At 39.1% G+C, this 24500-nt stretch overlaps 1 protein-coding gene across 1 annotated transcript in view; it reads left to right on the forward strand.

Annotated features, from left to right (window-relative positions):
• IRAG2 (inositol 1,4,5-triphosphate receptor associated 2) overlaps nt 1–24500 on the forward strand; it is a 530761-nt gene that overhangs the window by 97244 nt on the left and 409017 nt on the right. Inside the window, exons 12-16 of the mRNA XM_053719704.1 lie at nt 4332–4396; nt 6752–6854; nt 7335–7475; nt 8580–8681; nt 18357–18520. Coding sequence (XP_053575679.1) covers nt 4332–4396; nt 6752–6854; nt 7335–7475; nt 8580–8681; nt 18357–18520 — 575 coding nt within the window. The remainder of the gene's footprint in view (nt 1–4331; nt 4397–6751; nt 6855–7334; nt 7476–8579; nt 8682–18356; nt 18521–24500) is intronic.

Consider the following 24500-nt stretch of genomic DNA (forward strand, 5'->3'; position numbering starts at 1 on the left):
TGCAGGGCATTGCAGTGGCATCTTATCTGGACGACATTCTGGTTCAGGCGCCATCCTTACAACAAGCAAACTCCCACACGGAGATGTTATCCTTTCTGCATTCTCATGGATGGAAGGTGAATTTGGGAAAGAGTTCCTTAATTCCAGCTACAAGGGTAGTGTTCTTGGGAACCATAATTGATTCCCTATAAATGAAAATTTTTCTGACGGAGGTCAGGAAATCAAAGATCTTCGACTCTTGTCTGGCCCTTCAGTCCTATCCTCGGCCGTCAGTGGCTCAATATATGGAGGTGATCGGTTTGATCGGTTTCATGGACATCATTCCGTTTGCCAGTTTCCACCTCAGACCTCTGCAGTTATGCATGCTCAGGCAATGTAACGGGAAATATGCGGATCTGTCTCAGCAATTCTGTATCAGGTGACAAGATATTCTCTTCTGTGGTTGTTGTCTCAGGAACATCTCTCCCACGAAACCTGCTTCTGCAGACCCACATGGGTGATTGTGACAACGGACGCCAGCCTGCTGGGATGGGGAGCAGTCTGGGGCTCACTAAAGGCTCAGGGGAAATGGACTCAGGAGAGGAGTCTGTTCTCCCCATAAACATCCTAGAGCTGAGGGCAATCTTCAATGCTCTTCTGGCCTGGCCTCAGTTTGCTTCTGCCCGGTTTATCAGGTTCCAGTCAGACAACTTCAGTAGCTAATATCAACCATCAGGGAGGAGCTCAGAGTTCCTTGGCCATGACAGAGGTAGCCAAGATTATTCAGTGGGCAGAGACCCACAACTGCTGTCTATCTGCAATCCCCATTCCTGGGGTGGACAATTGGGAAGCGGATTTTCTGAGCAGACCGACTTTCCCTCATCCCCCAGTCATTCTTTGCCTTTCGTCCCAGGAGGTTGGCAGTGAAGTGTCAGAAGTTTGTTTTCATCTCTTATGGAAGGTAGTACTCTTTGACATGTGATGGGAGTTTTAAGTAATCCTGTCAGTCTCTCAGTGAGAGCTTAGATGAAAGTTAGAGTCCGGAGATGAAGGAAGAGTCTTTCATTTGAACAACTCTACAAGCAATCGGCATTGTCGAACTTTGCTTCGCTGCCTGCTTTCTTCTCTCAAGTCCATGGTGGAGGCGAGGCTACTATCCGTCACACTTGAAGGGCCGTGTTCCTGTTCCACAGCGTAGATTCCGGTAAGATCATTTAATTTTACTTCTTAATGAATGTACTGTAACTCATCTGTTCCTGCGAACTCACATGACAAATAAAGGGTCTACGCAGCCTTTCCTCCTTCTGAGGTCGATAAGATGAGCAGAGCTTTGTGTCCCTTTAGGGGGATTAGCCGCACTTTTTAAGCACAATCATGTGACGGTTGCTTGGATGTCTGTTAGCTCTAGTGTCCTTTTATGGCCCTGGCTCTTTGGAGTGTGGGGCTCCTGCGATTGGTGTTCTCTTCCCTTTGGGTCAGGACTTGCAAGTCCTTCTTGCTCTTGTTATCCCGGTTATTCTAGATTTTTCCCTGGGAGGTCTGTTTTTATTATTTCAGATGAGGGATTTGTGTTCCTGGAAGATTGTTTAATCTACACATTTGTGGGACCCAGGCTTTTTGTCCTGATCTTCCGGTGGTTGAGCATCTTACTCGGATCCCGCTGTGGGATGTTACTGGACCTTATGATCCTAGGACTGGCCTGGGGGTTCCAGTTTCCGGGGTACTTGGGCTTAGCCCTTGTTCTGGCTGTTCTGTTTTACAACTTGGCCAGATTTACTGAGAGCCGGGGCTCCTTGGAGCTTGACTTGTGCCAGACGATGCGGTTCCCTTGGGACAGCCAACTAGCATGACCTGATGGTGGGCTTTCCTGCCTAGCAAATGGAAGGTTTGCGGTTGCTCAGCTGTCACTTTTGCACCTGGTATGTGTACTAGCACGATGGTGTTTTAAGGGGTTCTTCCGTGTTAGTCAGTGACGTGGCCTTGTGTCCTCTTCCTATGACTTCCTGTCTTATGGGCAGGTGTTTATCAAAGCTCTCCTCTTCAGGGGGCTCGGTGTCTACCTTACGGAGGTGTGGTTCCTTTTTGGGGGGCCTCTTCTGTGTTTGGGAGGTTGGAGCAGATGTTTTCTCCTGTTTCGGGGACTGGTCTGCTCTTTGAGTTGCTCCTTCCCATCTGGGGAGCTGCTGGCTCTGCATTGAGACTGTCGGGTGGCTTGCTAGATCCCTTGGGTCTTTCGCCTGCTCGATTTGTCTTTCAGTTGAAGTGGCTGTGCCATTCTCCCGCCCTTTTGGGGGTTGGTCTTGGGGTTGTTTTTGGTTCCCTTGCTTTCAGATCTGCTGCTGTTTGGGCTAGTCTGGCTAGGTGTAGGATTTGAGATCTGTTGGTCATTCTCAGGTCTTGGGGGTGACAGTGGACCTTGTTTTTAGAGGTTCTGTGCCTCTCCCCCTTTGTGATCTGTGAGTAGGCTTGGTGGCCTGGATTGCCTTGAGAGTGTCCTCTGTCTTGGAGGTTGGGCAATCTGCTATTTTGCTCGGCCGCTTCTTCCTTACAGATAGATATATATGTGTCTTCCTACAGATGGCAGCGTGTTACTGGACTCAGATGTTTATTTTCTGAGTTTACTACTTGTACTTTTGCTTCTTGCTTAGTCTCTGAGCTCTGACGTTTTGAAGACTTTGTCTTCAGCTGTCTTTCGATGCTGTTGCACGATGTTTGATATATGTTCATTTTCCTTGATAATGCCCGGTTGCTCCTTGTGGGTTGGGCGTTGTCTCCCCTTGTTCTCTGGATCCATTCAGGTCTCTGTGGACTTGGCATTCCTTTTGAAGGGGGTTTTTCCTTTATGGATTTTGCTGTACCTTTGGGTATCCCTTTGGTTTACCCTTGTCCTCTCCCTTTTGAGGATTTTGGTACCGTACTAGGAAGGGTTGTGTGGGGACCGACTGCTGGGCGACAGTTCTCCTGGAGGAGTGTTGGCTCAGTGAGTTTGCTTGCGGTCTCTAGTTAGGCTTTGGACTATCTGCGGGTCAGTGTCCTTGGAGCCTTTTCCTTCTCTTTTTTTTGCCTGGCTCCGACAAAGCGGGGTTTGGTTGGGTTGTGTGTTTTTGGGTTGTACCCTCCCGTTTTTGCATTGTGTCCTCTATAGCTTGGGTATTGTTTTCCCAAAAGTAATGAATGCAGCTGTGGACTCTTTCCATTTATAAACAAAAACTTAAAGGGACAGTAAAGTAAAAAAAAACTTTAATGATTTAAATAGAGCATGTAATTTTAAACAACTTTCCAATTTAGTTTTATTACCAATTTTGCTTTGTTCTCTTGGAATTCTTAGTTGAAAGCTAAATTCAGGAGGTACATATGCTAATTTCTTAGACCTTGAAGACTGCCTCTAATCTGAAAGCATTTTGACAGTTTTTCACCACTAGAGGGCGTTGGTTCATGTGTCTCATAAAGATAACATTGAGCTAAGGGACGTGAAGCTCCTAGGAGTCAGCACTGATTGGCTAAAAATGTAAGTCTGTCAAAAGAACTGAAATAAGGGGGCAGTTTGCAGAGGCTTAGATACAAGGTAATCACAGAGGTAAAAACTATATTATTATAACTGTTGGTTATGCAAAATTGGGGAATGGGTAATAAAGGGATTATCTACCTTTTTAAACAACAGAAATTCTGGTGTTTACTGTCCCTTTAAATTATGCTTACCTGAAAATTTTCAGGTGTCCACAGCTCCCCACCTGTATTTTTTCTGTGGGGTGTCTTTATTTTTTATTCTTTTGGCACCTTTTCACCCTGGTATTTCTTCTACTGTTCATTGGCAGAATGACTGGGGGGATGAGGGAAGTGGGAGGAGTATTTAAGACTTGGGCTGGGGTGTCTTTGCCTCCGCTTGGTGGACAGGTTCTTTTTTTCCCAAAAGTGATGAATGCAGCTGTGGACTCTTTCCATCTGAAGAAAAGAAATTTATCAGGTAAGAATAATTTAAGTTTTTTGTTGGTTTGTAAAGATATTTAGTTAGTATTCAATCAATCTTCTTCATTAAACAGTGCTTCTAGCTATACAGCACTAGTTAGTTTACCATAGCATGGATAAAGATACTGCACTTTAAAGCTCCCTCTTCTGGTTGCTTGTATAACATTACTAAACGCACTGCTGCAATTAATTCAATGTCTTAGGCTTAATAACAGTTTATTTTATGGGATGGGGCTTACTATATTTCATTGGAAGTCTGCATATCCCTGCTTGTAAAGAAAGATAATGCTATAATACTTGTAAACATTGTAGTAGACCAGACAGAATATAGCTTTTCTCTCTGTGGTTCATGATTTTTAGCTTCTTAATTAACTGTTTCTCCCCAGAATTTAAGGATAGAGAAAGCCACCTTGGAAAGCAACCTACAGCAACTGGAACATGAGCTTCTTTCGTAAGTATTTTATTCTGTCCCTATAGGCAAAGTAACTGATAATGATTCTAAAGTTTCTGTATAATATAATAGTGATTTTAATATACATCCATCAAAAACAAAGGTATGAATCTTCAGGGTCAGAATTATCAATAGTGACATTATCTGATATTGTAGACATGCAGCTTGTGCAACCTGCACATGCTCCCAAATCTCACTTGGTAAGGACTTGTGGTGTGAAATGCAACCTCTAGACTGATGGACCAGGGCATGTTGGCATGCACAAGAAATGTGGCCTACTGCAATTATGTCTTATAATTGTTCCTGTAATAGTCTCTGAAGTAAAGCTACTGTCCTCTGTAGTAGTAGCATAATCTTATGTCTCATTTTATTGTAGGAAGAATCCAGGTGTGTAATAAAAACTTCCAAAAACTGTCATAAGTCAGAGATAAAGAGGAGGTTACCTCATTCGCTAACTCCAACTCTGTGCATTCGGGGGGCTATTTAGGGAGACAATGGTCCTATGGACTTGATGTAAAAAAAAGACTGACCAGCTTATTATTATTGGCACAAGTAGAATAAACTATAAATGGCACCATGCTGCCTTCAGGCTAGAAGAGCGACTGAGATCTATTCAAGATTTTTATACAAATTGGGCAAACTCCCACCACCTGAGCAGCATTGTGGAGCTCCCATAAATACCATATTCAGTTAGTCTCTGAGGTCTATCTTCTATAGGAGCGGAAGTTCCTACCAGTAGTTAAGATTCCACCTGCATCTACAGACACTTTTAAACACCTGGCTCCTTCATAAACATTCACTGGTTAGGTAGGTTAGGAACATTCTAGGGGGCTGTCCCGTCACTCTGCTGTGGTGAGTATTGGGGTCCTATTGTGAGAGAGCAGGTCACTGAGGGCACTACACAGCTGAAGTTAGAGAGCCAGGAACTGGTTCTGAAGTAGTCATAGGACTTTCTCCTCCCATCTGTATATCGCTGCCATGGTCCCCTCTGAAAAAGATGATAGTAAACTCATCGGTTTAGGTACTCACACCAAAAAGCAATAATGTTTAAAGGGACAGTCTAGGCCAAAATAAACTTTCATGATTCAGATAGAGCATGTAATTTTAAACAATTTTCCAATTTACTTTTATCACCAATTTTGCTTTGTTCTCTTGGTATTCTTAGTTGAAAGCTTAACGTAGGAGGTTCATATGCTAATTTCTTAGACCTTGAAGCCCACCTCTTTCAGATTGCATTTTAACAGTTTTTCACCACTAGAGGGTGTTAGTTCACATATTTCATATAGATAACACTGTGCTCATGCACGTGAAGTAATCTGGGAGCAGGCACTGATTGGCTAGACTGCAAGTCTGTCAAAAGAACTGAAAAAAGGGGTAGTTTGCAGAGGCTTAGATACAAGATAATCACAGAGGTTAAAAGTATATTATTATAACTGTGGATGGGTAATAAAGGGATTATCTATCTTTTAAAACAATAAAAATTCTGGTGTAGACTGTCCCTTTAAATATGTAAATAAGGCTTTGTCCACCTGTATGAAAACAGTCTAGGACTGACTTTACCATAGCAATTTCTTATTCTCAGAACTTGAAATGCATCTGCTGATTTCTGAAGGTTAACTCTGCTACATATCTGTCCCTTATTGGCTTTATCAGATAACGGCAACACCACTCAGTTTATACTAACAAAGCTAATCTGATAACAAAAGTAATTAAATCTCTTAAAATTGCACACCCTGAACCATGAAAGTTTATCTCATGTACCTTTTTTAAACTCTTTAAAAAAGAAAAAAAAAATCTGTAGTTCTACGTGTTCATATTGGGCTTATATTTAAAGGGACATGTAACACAAATTTTTTTGTTTCATTATTCAGATAGAACATACAATTTTAAACAATTTTCCTATTTGCTTTGATCAAATTTGCTTCATTTCCTTGATATACTTTGCTGAAGGAGTGTCAATGCACTACTGGAGGCTAACTGAACACATCTAGTCCAATAAGAAGAAACAAATGTATGCAGGTACCAATCACCAGATAGCGGCCACTAGTGCAGGATATGTACGTATTCTTTTTTAACAAGGAATACCAAGAGAACAAAATGGATTTGAAAATGGAAGTGAATTTAAAAGTGCCTTAAAATGACATGTTCTGTCTGAATCCTACAAGTTTAATTTGTACTTTCCTATACGTTTTTAAGGACTATATCATAGCTATATCCATTGAGAGTAACCCCCTTGTCTACGTGGAGTAATACACTAAATAAACACAAGCATTTCTCTTATTTATGCTGGATTTTGCATTGCAGTTTCTTGTGACTATAAGTTTGTATACTATGAAAACAAATGTATTTTATTAGGAATGGTCTTACTTCGCCTGTTGCGTCCAAGTTTCCGCGCAGTATTTTGGGAAGTATCAGTTCCTTGCACTCAGAGTTGGAGCTTGCCCAGCAGTCCCCTGAGGTATTATCATCTCTCTCCTCTCCGTCACTATTGTCCTTGATCTCTATCATCTTTAATATCTGTATCTAATTCTTCTGGTGCTGTTGCGGTTTCAGCCTTGTACCCGATTTAAAGCCTCCAAGACCATCGCTATTTGTTTAATAGTGCTTGAAATTTTAGCGTTTTAAAATCTTCTAACACTTTGTTTCCATCTTCTAATCTGTTTGGGAAATTCCAGTTTGACACTAAACTCTCAATCTGAATGTAACTGTAATTTATTACTAACTCCTTGTATAGTAAAGATGCACAGCTTTTTGTTAATTATGACAGATACGATTTTCCTCTCCCTTGATAACTCTCATAACTTGCCACTTACTGCTTCATGATCATATATTGGAGATGTTTTAAGTAAGTTAGCTGTAGTGTGCTTATATTTAATCATAGAGAATATAGATTATTTTTGGTTAAAGTAAACGTAGACATCACATTGCTTGGGTTTAGGTTTCAGGTGCAGAGTGGATGAGCACATCCGGACACACCTCAACCCTTGATGTCACCTTAGATCGAGAAGTGTTACTTTTACTTCAAGGTCCAGGTCAAGAGCAAGTGGCTACAGAATTTAAAGAACTCATCCAGAACCTGGTAAGATGCTTTTGTCACTAAGATGCTGTTTGAGGATCTATTGTTTGTCCTTGAGAGATGCTATTGAAGATACAAATATGGAAACATAGTGCTTTCATAACTGTTTAAATGATTAACGTGACCTCCACTGGCTTATACTACTATGGACTAGATTACAAGGGGCATGCTAACTGTTGCGTGTGAGCAATATAGGGTTTTTTCTTGTGTATTACAAGTTGAAAGTAAACCCGAGAGCTCTCTCACATTTTACACTCGTCGTAAAAACTCACGTAAAGGGTAGTGCGTTATAAAAAGTTGCTTAAAACACAACATAAATAGATTGTAAATACAGTTACTCGTATAAACACTATCTGATAAAAATTCTTAAATATATATTATACATACAAAAAAAATACATTGTTCTGTATGTGAAAAGCATTGGAATGCGAACTCTGAATAACTGCTTCTGGTTAGCGCGATAGTGGTGAGCGTTTTTTTGTTTTTTTTCTTCTTCTGCACTCTCCATTGACTGCTATGGGGAGAATATGTTAACTTGGTCACAATATTGCCAAGTCTTTTGGTTAGCGAGCGTCGGTTTTCGCTAGCACGCAAACTGTTTACTTTCAACGTGTAATACACTTGCTACCCGACACGTGCAAAAGGATTACTTCTAGCAAAGTTTACAATCAAGCACCACTTGTAATCTAGCCCTATGTGTTTTAAAGCGATACCAAACCCTATAATATTCTTTTGTGATTCAGACAGAGCAAACAATTTAAAAAACTTTTTCCAGTTTACTTCTATCAAATTTGCTACATTCCCATGATATTCTGCGTTGAGGAGATACCTGCCATCTAGTGCTCTTCCATATGGATAACAATCTTGCAAAACTGCTGCCATATAGTGCACCAGACATATGCACACTCCTGAGCTTACAGCCCTGCTTTTCCGCAAAAGATACCAAGAGAATGAAGTAAATAAGAAAGTACCAGTGTACCCCCAGCCATGACCTGACACCTCACAGATGCTAATCGTGTAACAAATATTTAGTGGGCTTTAGGTACCGGCACAGCCATTAAGATTTTTTATGACGACCGCATTTTCACTCTCTCACTGTTTTTTCAGAGAGGAAGCGCTTACGACAGATCAGATCTTTTATTAATCCGTTTGCAACGTCTGATAGACTCTGAGACAGATGGGAAAGAATTGCCTGTAAAGATGCTTGAGGTCAGTGTTGTGTGACGTTGGTTTACAATTTTATTACTGGTACCATTGGGATTGCTTATATGAACTAACCAGGGGCCACATAGACTACAGGCAATTTAATTGTAGAACTAGACATAGGTTGTAAATGGTACAATAAAAAGCTTATTAAATATTGTACTAATTATTGCGATGTTTAAATTCAAATGTATGCAATTGTTTTGTTTTAATTGGGCACATGAAATGCAGAGAAGCTGGGAGCTGCCATGTTGTAACTTAGGTTACCTTTCTTTCTGTGGCCAATAAGGGACACTTATAAATAAGTCACTAGAGTGTGCAGCCAATGACTGTGTGGAATATACATGTTCTGCACCTCCATTTCTAACAGGAACTGAAAAGCTTAATGAAAGTATATTGCAGAGTATTTTTTATATATATAATTTATAATTTTATATTACCATCTCAAAGTGTTTAATGTCCCTTTTTAAACCCATCTGTCCAACGCAACTGAGGATTTTTCTTCCTCAAACTTATTTTTTATAATATCAGACTATTCATTTTACATTGGAAAATAAAGTAGGCATTCTGAAAATAAGAATAGTCTGGCAGAAGATGAGCCAAGCCTGCCCAGTCACACATCCTCTCTTTACTGATGTTGGAATCTTCTGGGCAATAAAATTCTACTGGCCACAGATTGGGGATTCCATATAAATACATTCCAGTTTATGGAGCTGCTCAAGAAAAAATCCAAAAACACAGTAGCGCTCATTTTATTACATAGTTAAGGGCACACATCACACTAATGTTTATTTTCATGGACATTTGAGCTGTAATAAAGGTCTTTAAGGATTAAATGCTACAGCCTTTATGTTGGACATTGACTGAGGTTTAGGACTGCTGCTACCATTACTAGATGAAGTGCTGTAATCCAACAGAAGTTTGTAGATCAAGCACAGCAGCTTTATATTATAAATGAGGAATTAGGATGTGTCTACATATGAATGATGTGAGTTTAGGCATTTGTTTGTTTAGTATCTATTACTACAATGTTATGTGCATGAGCTTGTGGCTTTAATGTGAGTTATTAGACCACCTAATTTATCTGATATTATTGGACTTGATTTGTTTCAAGAAACAAATATATCTGAACTATTAACCTCATCTAATTCCAGCTCCATGAGACACAATGTTCACCTTAATTAGTTTCCTCTCTACATATAGTCATAATATGCATTTGCCTTTTCTTTGCTGCCTTTTGAAGTGTTTAATGCTTGATACAATCTGCAATATAATTACTGATTTCAATCCGTTTGGGATTTAGTTTTTAATTGTGATTTTTATCAGAATACAGAAATTAATAAATGGCTGCATATGTTTAAAGGTATAAATATTTCAACATTTATGATGTTTTCTTACAGGGACCATAAAGTCAACATTTAAAGGGACAATCTACAGTAGAATTTTTGTTTTAAAATATAGATAATCCCTTTTTTATCCATTCCCCAGTTTTGCATAACCAACAGTTATATTAATATACTTTACCTCTGTGATTACCTTGTATCTAAGCTTCTTCTGACAGCCCCTGCTAAATCTTAACTCCTCATGCATTAACACAATTTTATCTATATGGCCCATATGAACTAGTAGTCTCCTGTTGTGAAAAACAAATACAAAAGCATGTGATTAACAGGCTGTCTATAGAAGCTTAGAAACAGTCAGAAATTTAGAGGTTTAAAGTATATTAATATAACAATGTTGATTGTACAACGCTGGGGAATGGGTAGTAAAAGCGTTATCTATCTTATTAAACAATAACTATTTTAGTGTAGTCTGTCCCTTTTTAAACTTTCAGGATTAATATAGAGTATGCAATTTTAAACCTCTTTCTAAATTACTTTTATTAAATTATCTACATTCTCTTGGTATCCTTTGAAGAGTAAACCTAGGTATGCTAGGTTTACTCACATCTGGTGAGCCAATGAGAAGAAACATATCTGTATATCCGCCAATCACCCCTAATCTCTGAGGGAAAAGTGCAAAAAAAAATAAAAAAAATAATAAAATAATCCCCAGTGTAAACTGGAAATACAGAATATCAAGATCTGTCAAAAACATCTTATTTGTGGGGAAGAAACTTATGTACCTAGGATAGATGTAACATCCCAGTCTTCATCTCTGAGACCAGTGGGCACATTTTTGCAAATAAATAACGGAATATAAAATGTTATGCACGGCTAAATAACGCACATCTGAATCTTCAATGCAAATTGTGTTTAGAATCTGTGTGTGCTACAATGGAACTCGGCTGTTTAAAGAGCTACTGGACTGAAACTTTCTTTCATGTAATTAGCAAGAGTCCATGAGCTAGTGACGTATGGGATATACATTCCTACCAGGAGGGGCAAAGTTTCCCAAACCTTAAAATGCCTATAAATACACCCCTCACCACACCCACAATTCAGTTTTACAAACTTTGCCTCCGATGGAGGTGGTGAAGTAAGTTTGTGCTAGATTCTACGTTGATATGCGCTCCGCAGCAAGTTGGAGCCCGGTTTTCCTCTCAGCGTGCAGTGAATGTCAGAGGGATGTGAGGAGAGTATTGCCTATTTGAATGCAGTGATCTCCTTCTACGGGGTCTATTTCATAGGTTCTCTGTTATCGGTCGTAGAGATTCATCTCTTACCTCCCTTTTCAGATCGACGATATACTCTTATATTTACCATTACCTCTGCTGATTCTCGTTTCAGTACTGGTTTGGCTTTCTACAAACATGTAGATGAGTGTCCTGGGGTAAGTAAGTCTTATTTTCTGTGACACTCTAAGCTATGGTTGGGCACTTTTATATAAAGTTCTAAATATATGTATTCAAACATTTATTTACCTTGACTCAGGATGTTCAACATTCCTTATTTTCAGACAGTCAGTTTCATATTTGGGATAAATGCATTTGTTTCAATCATTTTTTCTTACCTTTAAAATTTGACTTTTTCCCTGTGGGCTGTTAGGCTCGCGGGGGCAGAAAATGCTTCATTTTATTGCGTCATTCTTGGCGCGGACTTTTTTGGCGCAAATTTTTTTTTTCTGTTTCCGGCGTCATACGTGTCGCCGGAAGTTGTGTCATTTTTTGACGTTTTTTTTGCGTCAAAAATGTCGGCGTTCCGGATGTGGCGTCATTTTTGGCGCCAAAAGCATTTAGGCGCCAAATAATGTGGGCGTCTTTTTTGGCGCTAAAAAATATGGGCGTCATTTTTGTCTCCACATTATTTAAGTCTCATTATTTATTGCTTCTGGTTGCTAGAAGCTTGTTCACTGGCATTTTTTTCCCATTCCTGAAACTGTCATTTAAGGAATTTGATCAATTTTGCTTTATATGTTGTTTTTTTCTTTTACATATTGCAAGATGTTCCACGTTGCAACTGAGTCAGAAGATACTACAGGAAAATCACTGCACAGTGCTGGAGCTACCAAGCTAAGTGTATCTGCTATAAACTTTTGGTATCTGTTTCTCCAGCTGTTATTTGTATTGCATGTCATGTCAAACTTATTAATGCAGATAAAATTTCCTTTAGTACTGTTACATTACCTGTTGCTGTTCCGTCAACATCTAATTTTCAGAGTGTTCCTGATAACATAAGAGATTTTATTTTTTTTTTAAATCCATTAAGAAGGCTATGTCTGTTATTTCTCCTTCTAGTATACATAAAAGTCTTTTAAAACTTCTCTTTTTTTCAGATGAATTTTTAAATGAACATCATCATTCTGATACTGATAATGGTTCTTCTGGTTCAGAGGTTTCTGTCTCAGAGGTTGATGCTGATAAATCTTTGTATTTGTTCAAGATGGAATTTATTCGTTCTTTACTTAAAGAAGTGTTATTTGCATTAGAAATAGAGGATTCTGGTCCTCTTGATACTAAATGTAAACGTTTAAATAAGGTTTTTAAATCTCCTGTAGTTATTGCAGAAGTGTTTTATCTCCCTGATGCTATTTCTGAAGTAATTTCCAGGGAATGGAATAATTTGGGTAATTTATTTACTCCTTCTAGACGTTTAAGCAAATTATATCCTGTGCCATCTGACAGATTAGAGTTTTTTGGGACAAAAATCCCTAAGGTTATGGGGCTGTCTCTACTCCTGCTAATGTACTACTATTCCTATGGCAGATAGTACTTCATTTAAGGATCCTTTAGATAGGAAAATTGAATCCTTTCTAAGAAAAGCTTACTTATGTTCAGGTAATCTTCTTAGACCTGCTATATTTTTAGCGGATGTTGCTGCAGCTTCAACTTTTTGGTTAGAAGCTTTAGCGCAACAAGTAACAGATCATAATTTTATAGCATTATTATTATTCTATAACATGCTAATAATTTTATTGGTGATACCATCTTTTGATATCATTAGAGTTGATGTCAGGTATATGTCTCTAGCTATTTTAGCTAGAAAAGCTTTATGGATTAAACTTGGAATGCTGACATGTCTTCTAAGTCAACTTTGCTTTCCCTTTCTTTCCAGGGTAAATAATCATTTTCGTTCCTTTCCTCACAACAAGGAACAAAAGCCTGATCCTTCATCCTCAGGAGCGGTATCAGTTTGGAAACTATTTCCAGTTTGGAATATATCCAAGCCTTATAGAAACCTATAGCCAGCTCCTAAGTACCTATGAAGGTGCGGCCCTTATTCCAGCTCAGCTGGTATGGGGCAGATTACGTTTTCTTCAAAGAAATTTGGATCAATTCCGTTCTTAATCTCTGGTTTCAGAAACATTGTTTCAGAAAGGTACAGAATTGGCTTCAAGTTAAGGCCTCCTGCTAAGAGATTCTTTTCTTTCCCGTGTCCCAGTTAACACAGCAAAGGCTCAGCATTTCTGAAATGTGTTTCAGATCTAGAGTTGGCTGGAGTATTTATGCCAGTTCCAGTTCTGGAACAGGGGCTGGGGTTTTATTTTATCTCTTCATTGTACCAAAGAAGGTCAATTCCTTCAGACCAGTTCTGGATCTATCATTATTGAATCGTTATGTTAGGATACCAACATTCAATATGGTTACTGTAGGACTATCCTGCCTTTTGTTTAGCAAGGGCATTATATGTCTACAATAGATTTACAGGATGTGTATCTGCATATTCCGATTCATCCAGATCACTTTTAGTGTCTGAGATTCTCTTTTTAGACAAGCATTACCAGTTTTGTGGCTCTACCGTTTGGTCTAGCCTCAGTTCCAAGAATTTTTTTCAAAGGTTCTCGGTGCCCTTCTTTCTGTAATCAGAGAATAGGGTTTTGGTATTTCCTTATTTGGACGATATCTTGGTACTTGCTCAGTCTTCTCATTTTCGAAGAATCTCATACGAATCGACTTGTGTTGTTTCTTCAAGTTCATGGTTGGAGGATCAATTTACCAATCAGTTCATTGATTCCTCAGACAAGGGTAACCTTTTTAGGTTTCTAGATAAATTCAGTGTCTATGACTCTGTCCTTGTCAGACAAGAGAAGTTTAACATTGATATCAGCTTGTCAAAACCTTCAGTCACAATCATTCCCTTTGGTAGCCTTATGCATGGAAATGTTGGGTCTTAGGACTGCCGCATCAGATGCGATCTCCTTTGCTCGTTTTCACATGCGACCTCTTCAGCTCTGTATGCTGAACCAATGGTGCAGGGATTACTCAAAGATATCTCAATTAATATCTTTAAACCGATTTTACGACACTCTCTGACATGGTGGACAGATCACCATCGTTTAGTTCAGGGGGCTTCTTTGTTCTTATGACCTGGACTATAATCTCAACAGATGCAAGTCTTACAGGTTGGGGAGCTGTGTGGGGGTATCTGACGGCACAAGGGGTTTGGGAATCTCAGGAGGTGAGATTTCCGATCAATATTTTGGAACTCCGTGCAATTTTCAGAGCTCTTCAGTCTTGGCCTCTTCTGAAGAGAGAGTTGTTCATTTGTTTTCAGATAGACAATGTCACAACTGTGGCATACATCAATCATCAAGGAGGGACTCACAGTCCTCTGGCTATGAAAGAAGTATCTCGAATTTTGGTTTGGGCGGAATCCAGCTCCTGTCTAATCTCTGCGGTTCATATCCCAGGTATGGACAATTGGAAAGCGGATTATCTCAGTCGCCAAACGTTGCATCCGGGCGAATGGTCTCTTCACCCAGAGGTATTTCTTCAGATTGTTCAAATGTGGGAACTTCCAGAAATAGATCTGATGGCTTCTCATCTAAACAAGAAACTTCCCAGGTATCTGTCCAGATCCCGGGATCCTCAGGCGGAGGCAGTGGATGCATTATCACTTCCTTGGAAGTATCATCCTGCCTATATCTTTCCGCCTCTAGTTCTTCTTCCAAGAGTAATCTCCAAGATTCTGAAGGAATGCTCGTTTGTTCTGCTGGTAGCTCCGGCATGGCCTCACAGGTTTTGGTATGCGGATCTTGTCCGGATGGCCTCTTGCCAACCGTGGACTCTTCCGTTAAGACCAGACCTTTTGTCTCAAGGTCCTTTTTTCCATCAGGATCTGAAATCCTTAAATTTAAAGATATGGAGATTGAACGCTTGATTCTTGGTCAAAGAGGTTTCTCTGACTCTGTGATTAATACTATGTTACAGGCTCGTAAATCTGTATCCAGAGAGATATATTATAGAGTCTGGAAGACTTATATTTCTTGGTGTCTTTCTCATCATTTTTCTTGGCATTCTTTTAGAATACCGAGAATATTACAGTTTCTTCAGGATGGTTTAGATAAGGGTTTGTCCGCAAGTTCCTTGAAAGGTCAAATCTCTGCTCTTTCTGTTCTTTTTCACAGAAAGATTGCTATTCTTCCTGATATTCATTGTTTTGTACAAGCTTTGGTTCGTATAAAGCCTGTCATTAAGTCAATTTCTCCTCCTTGGAGTTTGAATTTGGTTCTGGGGGCTCTTCAAGCTCCTCCATTTGAACCTATGCATTCATTGGATATTAAATTACTTTCTTGGAAAGTTTTGTTCCTTTTGGCCATCTCTTCTGCCAGAAGAGTTTCTGAATTATCTGCTCTTTCTTGTGAGTCTCCTTTTCTGATTTTTCATCAGGATAAGGCGGTGTTGCGAACTTCTTTTGAATTTTTACCTAAGTTGTGAATTCCAACAACATTAGTAGAGACATTGTGGTTCCTTCATTATGTCCTAATCCTAAGAATTCTAAGGAGAAATCGTTGCATTCTTTGGATGTTATTAGAGCTTTGAAATATTATGTTGAAGCTACTAAGTCTTTCCGAAAGACTTCTAGTTTATTTGTTATCTTTTCCGGTTTTAGAAAGGCCAGAAAACTTCTGCCATTTCTTTGGCATCTTGGTTGAAATCTTTAATTCATCTTGCCTATGTTGAGTCGGGTAAGACTCCGCCTCATAGGATTACAGCTCATTCTACTAGGTCAGTTTCTACTTCCTGGGCGTTTAGGAATGAAGCTTCGGTTGATCAGATTTGCAAAGCGGCAACTTGGTCCTCTTTGCATACTTTTACCAAATTCTACCATTTTGTTGTATTTTCTTCTTCTGAAGCAGTTTTTGGTAGAAAAGTACTTCAGGCAGCTGTTTCAGTTTGAATCTTCTGCTTATGTTTTTCATTAAACTTTATTTTGGGTGTGGATTATTTTTCAGCAGGAATTGGCTGTCTTTATTTTATCCCTCCCTCTCTAGTGACTCTTGTGTGGAAAGATCCACATCTTGGGTAGTCATTATCCCATACGTCACTAGCTCATGGACTCTTGCTAATTACATGAAAGAAAACATAATTTATGTAAGAACTTACCTGATAAATTCATTTCTTTCATATTAGCAAGAGTCCATGAGGCCCGCCCTTTTTTGTGGTGGTTATGATTTTTTTGTATAAAGCACAATTATTCCAATTCCTTATTTTATATGCTTTCGCACTTTTTTCTTATCACCCCACTTCTTGGCTATTCGTTAAACTGAATTGTGGGTGTGGTGAGGGGTGTATTTATAGGCATTTTAAGGTTTGGGAAACTTTGCCCCTCCTGGTAGGAATGTATATCCCATACGTCACTAGCTCATGGACTCTTGCTAATATGAAAGAAATGAATTTATCAGGTAAGTTCTTACATAAATTATGTTTTTTCTACTGTTCATGGGAATTAATTGCCTTTAACATTTTTGTAATTTTTTTTTGGCTGAAAAAATATGAATTAACAGATGTTATAATTGCAATTTTAAATTTAACAGCTTTGTTAGCTGCACACTTCCTACTAATATATAGGTATATAGCTGAGTTCTCACTTCAGCATATGATAGCCGGTGAGCATTAAACGGACAGTCTTATCTAGAGTGTCACAGATACCGTACTGCAAAGGCTACCCCCCCACCCCCCTTCTACCTGGCTCACTGTTTTTTACATTGGTTTTTGGCCTTTTCATGGTTCACAGGATCTCCTAGACTCTTGCTGTCTCTTTTTCTACTGTTTGTACCTCCTTATGGAAGAGCTGATCGCTTACCGCCTGCCCCATTTCCGGCTGGCTGGGCTCCTGGAACTACTGGCCGGCCGGATTACCCTGGACGCCAGCTAACTTTTACCCCAGGTCGCTCCAGCGGCCCTTTGTCCCAGAGCTCTGCTCTTTTGAGGATCAGTACCCCCTAGGAAGGGCAAGAGGTGGGGTGATTGCAGGAAGGGATCTGCCTTGGGAACTTGGGGTTTTGGACCCCCTCTACAGCCCTACTCCCCCTGGCTTACCCAGTGTACCTTTTTGATCCACTGTCACTCCATCCCCCAGCGACGGATCATGTTGATTTTTGTACTGAAACACATTGGGGCCCGGAGCTCTCCCTTGGTACCCGGGGATAGCTGCTGATTCCTCGTGATCCCCCCCCGAAACCACCACCTCTGTGTTGTGGAAACTGTAGGGGACTATGGATGCTATGGGGGGCGCCAGTCTGTCTGGAGGGGCGGGAGATCTGGAGTGTGTGTGTGTGTGTGAAAGTCTGTTCATGTTTCGCCTAAATACTGGTTTTGTCTGGTTATTTGGGTGGGCTCTGGCTATAATCACTTCTCTCCACTCTATAGCTACAAGTTTCAGGTACCTGAAGGACCCTCTTGGCGGAGCTACCCAGTCGGGGTAGCCAGTGTCCGTCACACAGATTATTATTGTTTAAAAAGATAGATAATCCTTTTTTTTTTTTTTTACCCATTCCCCAGTTTTGCATAACCAACACTGTTATATTAATACACTTTTTACCTCTGTGATTAGCTTGTATCTAACCCTCTACAGACTGCCCCCTTATTTCAGTTCTTTTGACAGACTTGCATTTTAGCCAATCAATGCTAACTCCTAGGTAACTCCACGAGAATGAGCACAATGTTATCTATATGGCCCACATGAACTAGCGCAGTCTAGCTGTAAAAAAAAACCTGTCAAATTGCACTTTGATAAAAGTTGGCCTTCAAAGGCTTAAAAATTAGCATATGAGTCTACCTAGGTTTAGCTTTCAACAAATTTGTGATTGAGAAGTTGATTAAAATTGCTGCCCTATCTGAATCATGATATTTAATTTTGGTTAGACTGTTCCTTTAACCTTTTTGTTGGGCAAAAAAGTGTTTTTCAAATGCTGCTGCTTCATATGTGTTTTATAGAAATTGTTTGAGTATCATTTGTGATACTTTTTGTCTTGTGAGTTTTTTCAGAAAAAATGTTTGTTTTAAAAACTTCCCTCTAGGTTATAAAGATGGACCTGAAAGAAAAGCGAGAGACTTGGGTTGGGAAGCTGAAACAGCTGGAAACTCACAAAGACTCTATGGATAAAGAGTTTGTGAAAATCGCAGGAAATCTCCGCCGTGCAAAGACTGAACAGCTACATCTAAAAAAAGAACTCTCTAACAGGTCTGTATAACGTTACCCTTATGCAACAATGTATTAAGGCTCCGACCAAGTTGTAGAAATAGTATTTGTGTGAGGTGATGTATTGGCAAAGAAAAGTAACTTTATGGCTATGGAGCTGAAGATCACAAACTCACCGACATGGAGAGAAATCTCACTAAATATCTTGCGGCTTTGCGTTTTTTTTATTTTTTAATTATGCATCAGTCTCTACTTCTATTTCCAGAAACCTCTATAACCAGATAAACAGCTCTCAAGCTAAATTTGCTTTTGTAAATCATTTTGAGGGATATCACAGTACTGATGAAACTTTTTAGATAATCTCGCCAGACCCAGAGAGCTTTAGATCATCCGGCTCTGTCTTAACCTCTTCCTGCCGCTACTTATTTGTTACATCTGAACAAGTTTCAGATGTAAAACAAAATTGAAATCATGCGATCGTGTGATTTCAATGATGAGATTGGGTCAGGGGGGATTGCCTGTGACGCTAGACACCTCCTCCAGCCCGCGATCCCAGTTAGGAAGCAATTATGGCTTCAGGACAGCAGAACGGCTAGGACATTCCATGCCGTCTTAACGGCGCTAAAGTCTAATGCAGTTAGGATGGCATGAACTGTCCTAACGGCAGGAAGGTGTTAAATAACTTTAGTTGTAAGTATGAAAAGTTGTTGTTTTTGTTTGTGTAAATGTGGTTATTTATGTAGTCCTATTCATAGAGACTGTGATAGTAGTACTAGAGTATAGCAAAGCATTTAAATGCATGGTGTATTAAGCCTCGCTGTTTCACAGTTACTACCTTTTTAGAATCTATTTATCAGTAGTAAACAAATTCATTATGATTTTATTTGTATGAAAATGTCATACTTGCATATGTAAATATAGAGTTTAATCTTAATACCTCTTCAGAAGTCTATTGCCTAACCTCATCATAAATGTCTAGTTCTCCAAACTAAAAACAGACATGGACTTACAATCCTCACTTACCACAAGCTACTTCCCCACTTTTAACGACCACTTGGAGATGAGCTCTCTTGGAAACAGTCTTATATTCCCTCTGTCCCAGTCTGCCTTCCAAATATTTTGTGTGTTTTTGTTCTACTTCCTGTACGGCTCTGCAGAATCTGTTGCACATTACCACCTCAAATCAAGAATCATGACTTTTATCCAGAAAGAAGAGTAAGAGGTCTTCTCATCAGCAAATATCTGTTTTGACCCACATAAAACTCCAGGGGTATAGACCATTGTTTTTTATGATAGTGAGGTCCAAGACCCCTCTTAAACCGATATAGACTTTGAATGTTTAGAAAACCTATGGGTTCTATACCTCCATTCTATTTATTTTGATTTATTTTTTTTAAATTTGCAGGGCATGAACAATATGATAACTGAGGCACCATTAATTAAAAGGACATTAAACCCACATTTTTGTATTCAAGAGAACTAAGTAAATTAAATAGAAGTAAATGTGAAAGTTCTTTAAAATTGTATCATCTATCTAACTCATGGAGGAAAAAAGTTTTGGTTTCATGTTCCTTTAACTAAATGATCTTATGGCTAATTACAGCGATCTCACTAACGCTAAAAACCTGGTTGGTTATAATCTCTGTAATTTAGAAGACCATTCCACTAGTGGGGACCTTCAAAAAACATTTTTCCAGTAGCACTCCAACCATTTTTTTTTTTTTTAAAGACATCTTTGAAGCCTTTATGGGTCACGTGATTGTCAATACGGCTATTATTGTAGCACCCCTATGGATTACCTAGATTCCCTCTACTTAAGATGCAGAATTCCACAAGACCTCACAGGGGGGACACCGCTCCTCCTGGTCTAAGAGCAAGCAGGCAAAAAAAAGTAAACTTTCTTTTTAAAGGCTTTTAAACACTCCACTTTATATTTGTTTGTCCTAGAACTGGTATCTCATGGATGTAGAATCAGATTAAATCTCTGTCATTCCAGGCTGGAATGAAAACTGTTTACCCCTGGGCCTGATCAAGGTGTAGACCTTAATCTCTTGTGTTCAAGATCAAGAGGAAACTGGTTATTTCTCCAGCTACCTTTTTCGTTTACATTATTTCTCCAGTTCTCCCGGGTGAGCAGAGACAGATTTTCTTCTCCACCTTGTTTGTGGTTTCCAAAAAGGAGGGAACAGTTCATCCAATTTTAAATCTGAAGTCTATAAACACTTTCTTAAAAGTGCCAACCTTCAAGATGGAAAGTCTGTGCGCTTTTCTGCCTCTAGTGTTGGAAGGTCAGTTCATGTTGATTAAAAATCCGAAAGATTTATATCTGCACATTTTTTTTTTCTCACAAGGATCATGTGAAATTACTGAGGTTTGCCTTCCTAGACAGCCATTACCAGTTTGTGGCTCTGTCCTTTGGCCTTGCCACTGCCCTGATTTTATTCTGGGGTTGTAAAAAATAAATATTAGACAAAATGGATTATTCAATTACACAATGTTATTATTGATTATAGTAAACATAAAAAAAAAAAAATTCACTCAGTTAATAAAAACAAGAAGCAAATGATTAACTATTTGCAAACAAATGATCTAGCAAAACCTTTTTTTATTCAGTTTACTATTTTTCAAGCAAACTATTCAATTCACAACTAGCAATGATCTCACGTAATATATTCACAGCCATCAGGTTATGTTAAAGGGACACTGAACCCAAATTTTTTCTTTCGCTATTCAGAGCATGCAATTTTAAGCAACTTTCTAATTTACTCCAATTATCAATTTTTCTTCGTTCTTTTGCTATCTTTATTTGAAAAAGAATGCATCTTAGCTTTTTTTTTTTGTTTCAGACTCTGGACAGCACTTTTTGATTGGTGGATGATTTTATCCACCAATCAGCAAGAACAACACAGGTTGTTCACCAAAAATGAAACAATCAGTAACACTAAGGGTGTGTTACTACTAGGGGGCGCACAGGACCCTATATGATTACTATGTAAATAGGCTAAGAGAGAAGAGAACAAGATATTACATATAATAACTATAATAAAATATACTATACGGAATAATGTAAACAAAAAAGAAACAATTCTTATAAATATGGGACTATGAGAAACATAGGATACAACACAAATAATAACAAATACAGTAATAAGAAATTCCTGAAAGGTTCTTATCTGGAAATGCTGTCTTCTTCTGCAATGTTATATAGATGGTAAATGTCCCACCAAAAATGGGCCGGCATCTAAGCGTACATTCTGGGGGGGGCGTGTCTAAGCCACAGTCGTGGTCAGACGTGGTTTTCAGTAGCTCTTATGGTCATTTAAGCAATCCACTGACTATCTCCCGTCTAACATCTCATCCTGCAATGCACTTCTGACTATTACCTTGGAGGAAGATTCTAAGTGAGATGATGCCTACAAATTAGTTTGTTTCATTACGCTTGATGACATATCTCAACCCAGCCTGAACTCAGCGGCCTAAGATATCATACCAACACCTCCCCCCTGTATTAACATCTAGCCGGGTAGAAGTGGTACAGCAACACTCACAGGATGGAGGAATTCTACATAAATATAAGCTATTTGCTGGAGGAGCTGGGTACTAAAGCCGAAAGAGGATTTAGTGATCTCCGAACCGCTATTGCAGACATGCGTACCCGAGATGGCGTTAGTTTACTGACAAGCTACAACACCGAATCTCCGAGCCGATTGAGAACCCGCTCGTTTTGCAACACCCTTTTTGTCTGACACCAGAGAGGAAGCTCAGAGGGACCTTACTGAGCACCATACCTAGCGTGGCATTTAGCATTACGACAATGCTCCACATGGTAAGCACCCCATGCTTAGCTGGCGATGCATCAGTCTCAAGAGGGTCTATCCCGGTCACCACCCAGCAGCACCTCTGGCACCCTCTCCCTCCCGGCCTGTGTCCCCGACATGAACGGAAACATGATCCTTTACCTATGATCACATCTCGGGGAGGTGTGCAGCAAACTCCCATGGGCGAAAATTCTCACTTTCTTTCATGTAATTAACAAGAGTCCATGAGCTAGTGACGTATGGGATATACATTCCTACCAGGAGGGGCAAAGTTTCCCAAACCTTAAAATGCCTATAAATACACCCCTCACCACACCCACAAATCAGTTTTACAAACTTTGCCTCCAAGGGAGGTGGTGAAGTAAGTTTGTGCTAGATTCTACGTTGATATGCGCTCCGCAGCAAGTTGGAGCCCGGTTTTCCTCTCAGCGTGCAGTGAATGTCAGAGGGATGTGAAGAGAGTATTGCCTATTGAATGCAGTGATCTCCTTCTACGGGGTCTATTTCATAAGGTTCTCTGTTATCGGTCGTAGAGATTCATCTCTTACCTCCCTTTTCAGATCGACGATATACTCTTATATTTACCATTTCCTCTACTGATTCTCGTTTCAGTACTGGTTTGGCTTTCTACAAACATGTAGATGAGTGTCCTGGGGTAAGTAAGTCTTATTTTCTGTGACACTCTAAGCTATGGTTGGGCACTTTATTTATAAAGTTCTAAATATATGTATTCAAACATTTATTTGCCTTGACTCAGAATGTTCAACTTTCCTTATTTCCAGACAGTCAGTTTCATATTTGGGATTATGCATTGAATTATCATATTTTTTCTTACCTCAAAAATTTGACTTTTTTCCCTGTGGGCTGTTAGGCTCGCGGGGGCTGAAAATGCTTCATTTTATTGCGTCATTCTTGGCGCGGACTTTTTTGGCGCAAAAATTCTTTTCCGTTTCCGGCGTCATACGTGTCGCCGGAAGTTGCGTCATTTTTTGACGTTATTTTGCGTCAAGGATGTCGGCGTTCCGGATGTGGCGTCATTTTTGGCGCCAAAAGCATTTAGGCGCCAAATAATGTGGGCGTCTTTTTTGGCGCTAAAAAATATGGGCGTCATTTTTGTCTCCACATTATTTAAGTCTCATTATTTATTGCTTCTGGTTGCTAGAAGCTTGTTCACTGGCATTTTTTTCCCATTCCTGAAACTGTCATTTAAGGAATTTGATCAATTTTGCTTTATATGTTGTTTTTTTCTTTTACATATTGCAAGATGTTCCACGTTGCAACTGAGTCAGAAGATACTACAGGAAAATCACTGCACAGTGCTGGAGCTACCAAGCTAAGTCTGCTATAAACTTTTGGTATCTGTTTTCTCCAGCTGTTATTTGTATTGCATGTCATGTCAAACTTATTAATGCAGATAAAATTTCCTTTAGTACTGTTACATTACCTGTTGCTGTCCGTCAACATCTAATTTTCAGAGTGTTCCTGATAACATAAGAGATTTTATTTTTTAAATCCATTAAGAAGGCTATGTCTGTTATTTCTCCTTCTAGTATACATAAAAGTCTTTTAAAACTTCTCTTTTTTTCAGATGAATTTTTAAATGAACATCATCATTCTGATACTGATAATGGTTCTTCTGGTTCAGAGGTTTCTGTCTCAGAGGTTGATGCTGATAAATCTTTGTATTTGTTCAAGATGGAATTTATTCGTTCTTTACTTAAAGAAGTGTTATTTGCATTAGAAATAGAGGATTCTGGTCCTCTTGATACTAAATGTAAACGTTTAAATAAGGTTTTTAAATCTCCTGTAGTTATTCCAGAAGTGTTTTATCTCCCTGATGCTATTTCTGAAGTAATTTCCAGGGAATGGAATAATTTGGGTAATTTATTTACTCCTTCTAGACATTTAAGCAAATTATATCCTGTGCCATCTGACAGATTAGAGTTTTTTGGGACAAAAATCCCTAAGGTTATGGGGCTGTCTCTACTCCTGCTAATGTACTACTATTCCTATGGCAGATAGTACTTCATTTAAGGATCCTTTAGATAGGAAAATTGAATCTTTTCTAAGAAAAGCTTACTTATGTTCAGGTAATCTTCTTAGACCTGCTATATTTTTAGCGGATGTTGCTGCAGCTTCAACTTTTTTGTTAGAAGCTTTAGCGCAACAAGTAACAGATCATAATTTTATAGCATTATTATTAT

The sequence above is a fragment of the Bombina bombina genome, chromosome 6 (genome assembly GCF_027579735.1).
Source record: "Bombina bombina isolate aBomBom1 chromosome 6, aBomBom1.pri, whole genome shotgun sequence".
Taxonomy (NCBI): Eukaryota; Metazoa; Chordata; class Amphibia; order Anura; family Bombinatoridae; genus Bombina; species Bombina bombina.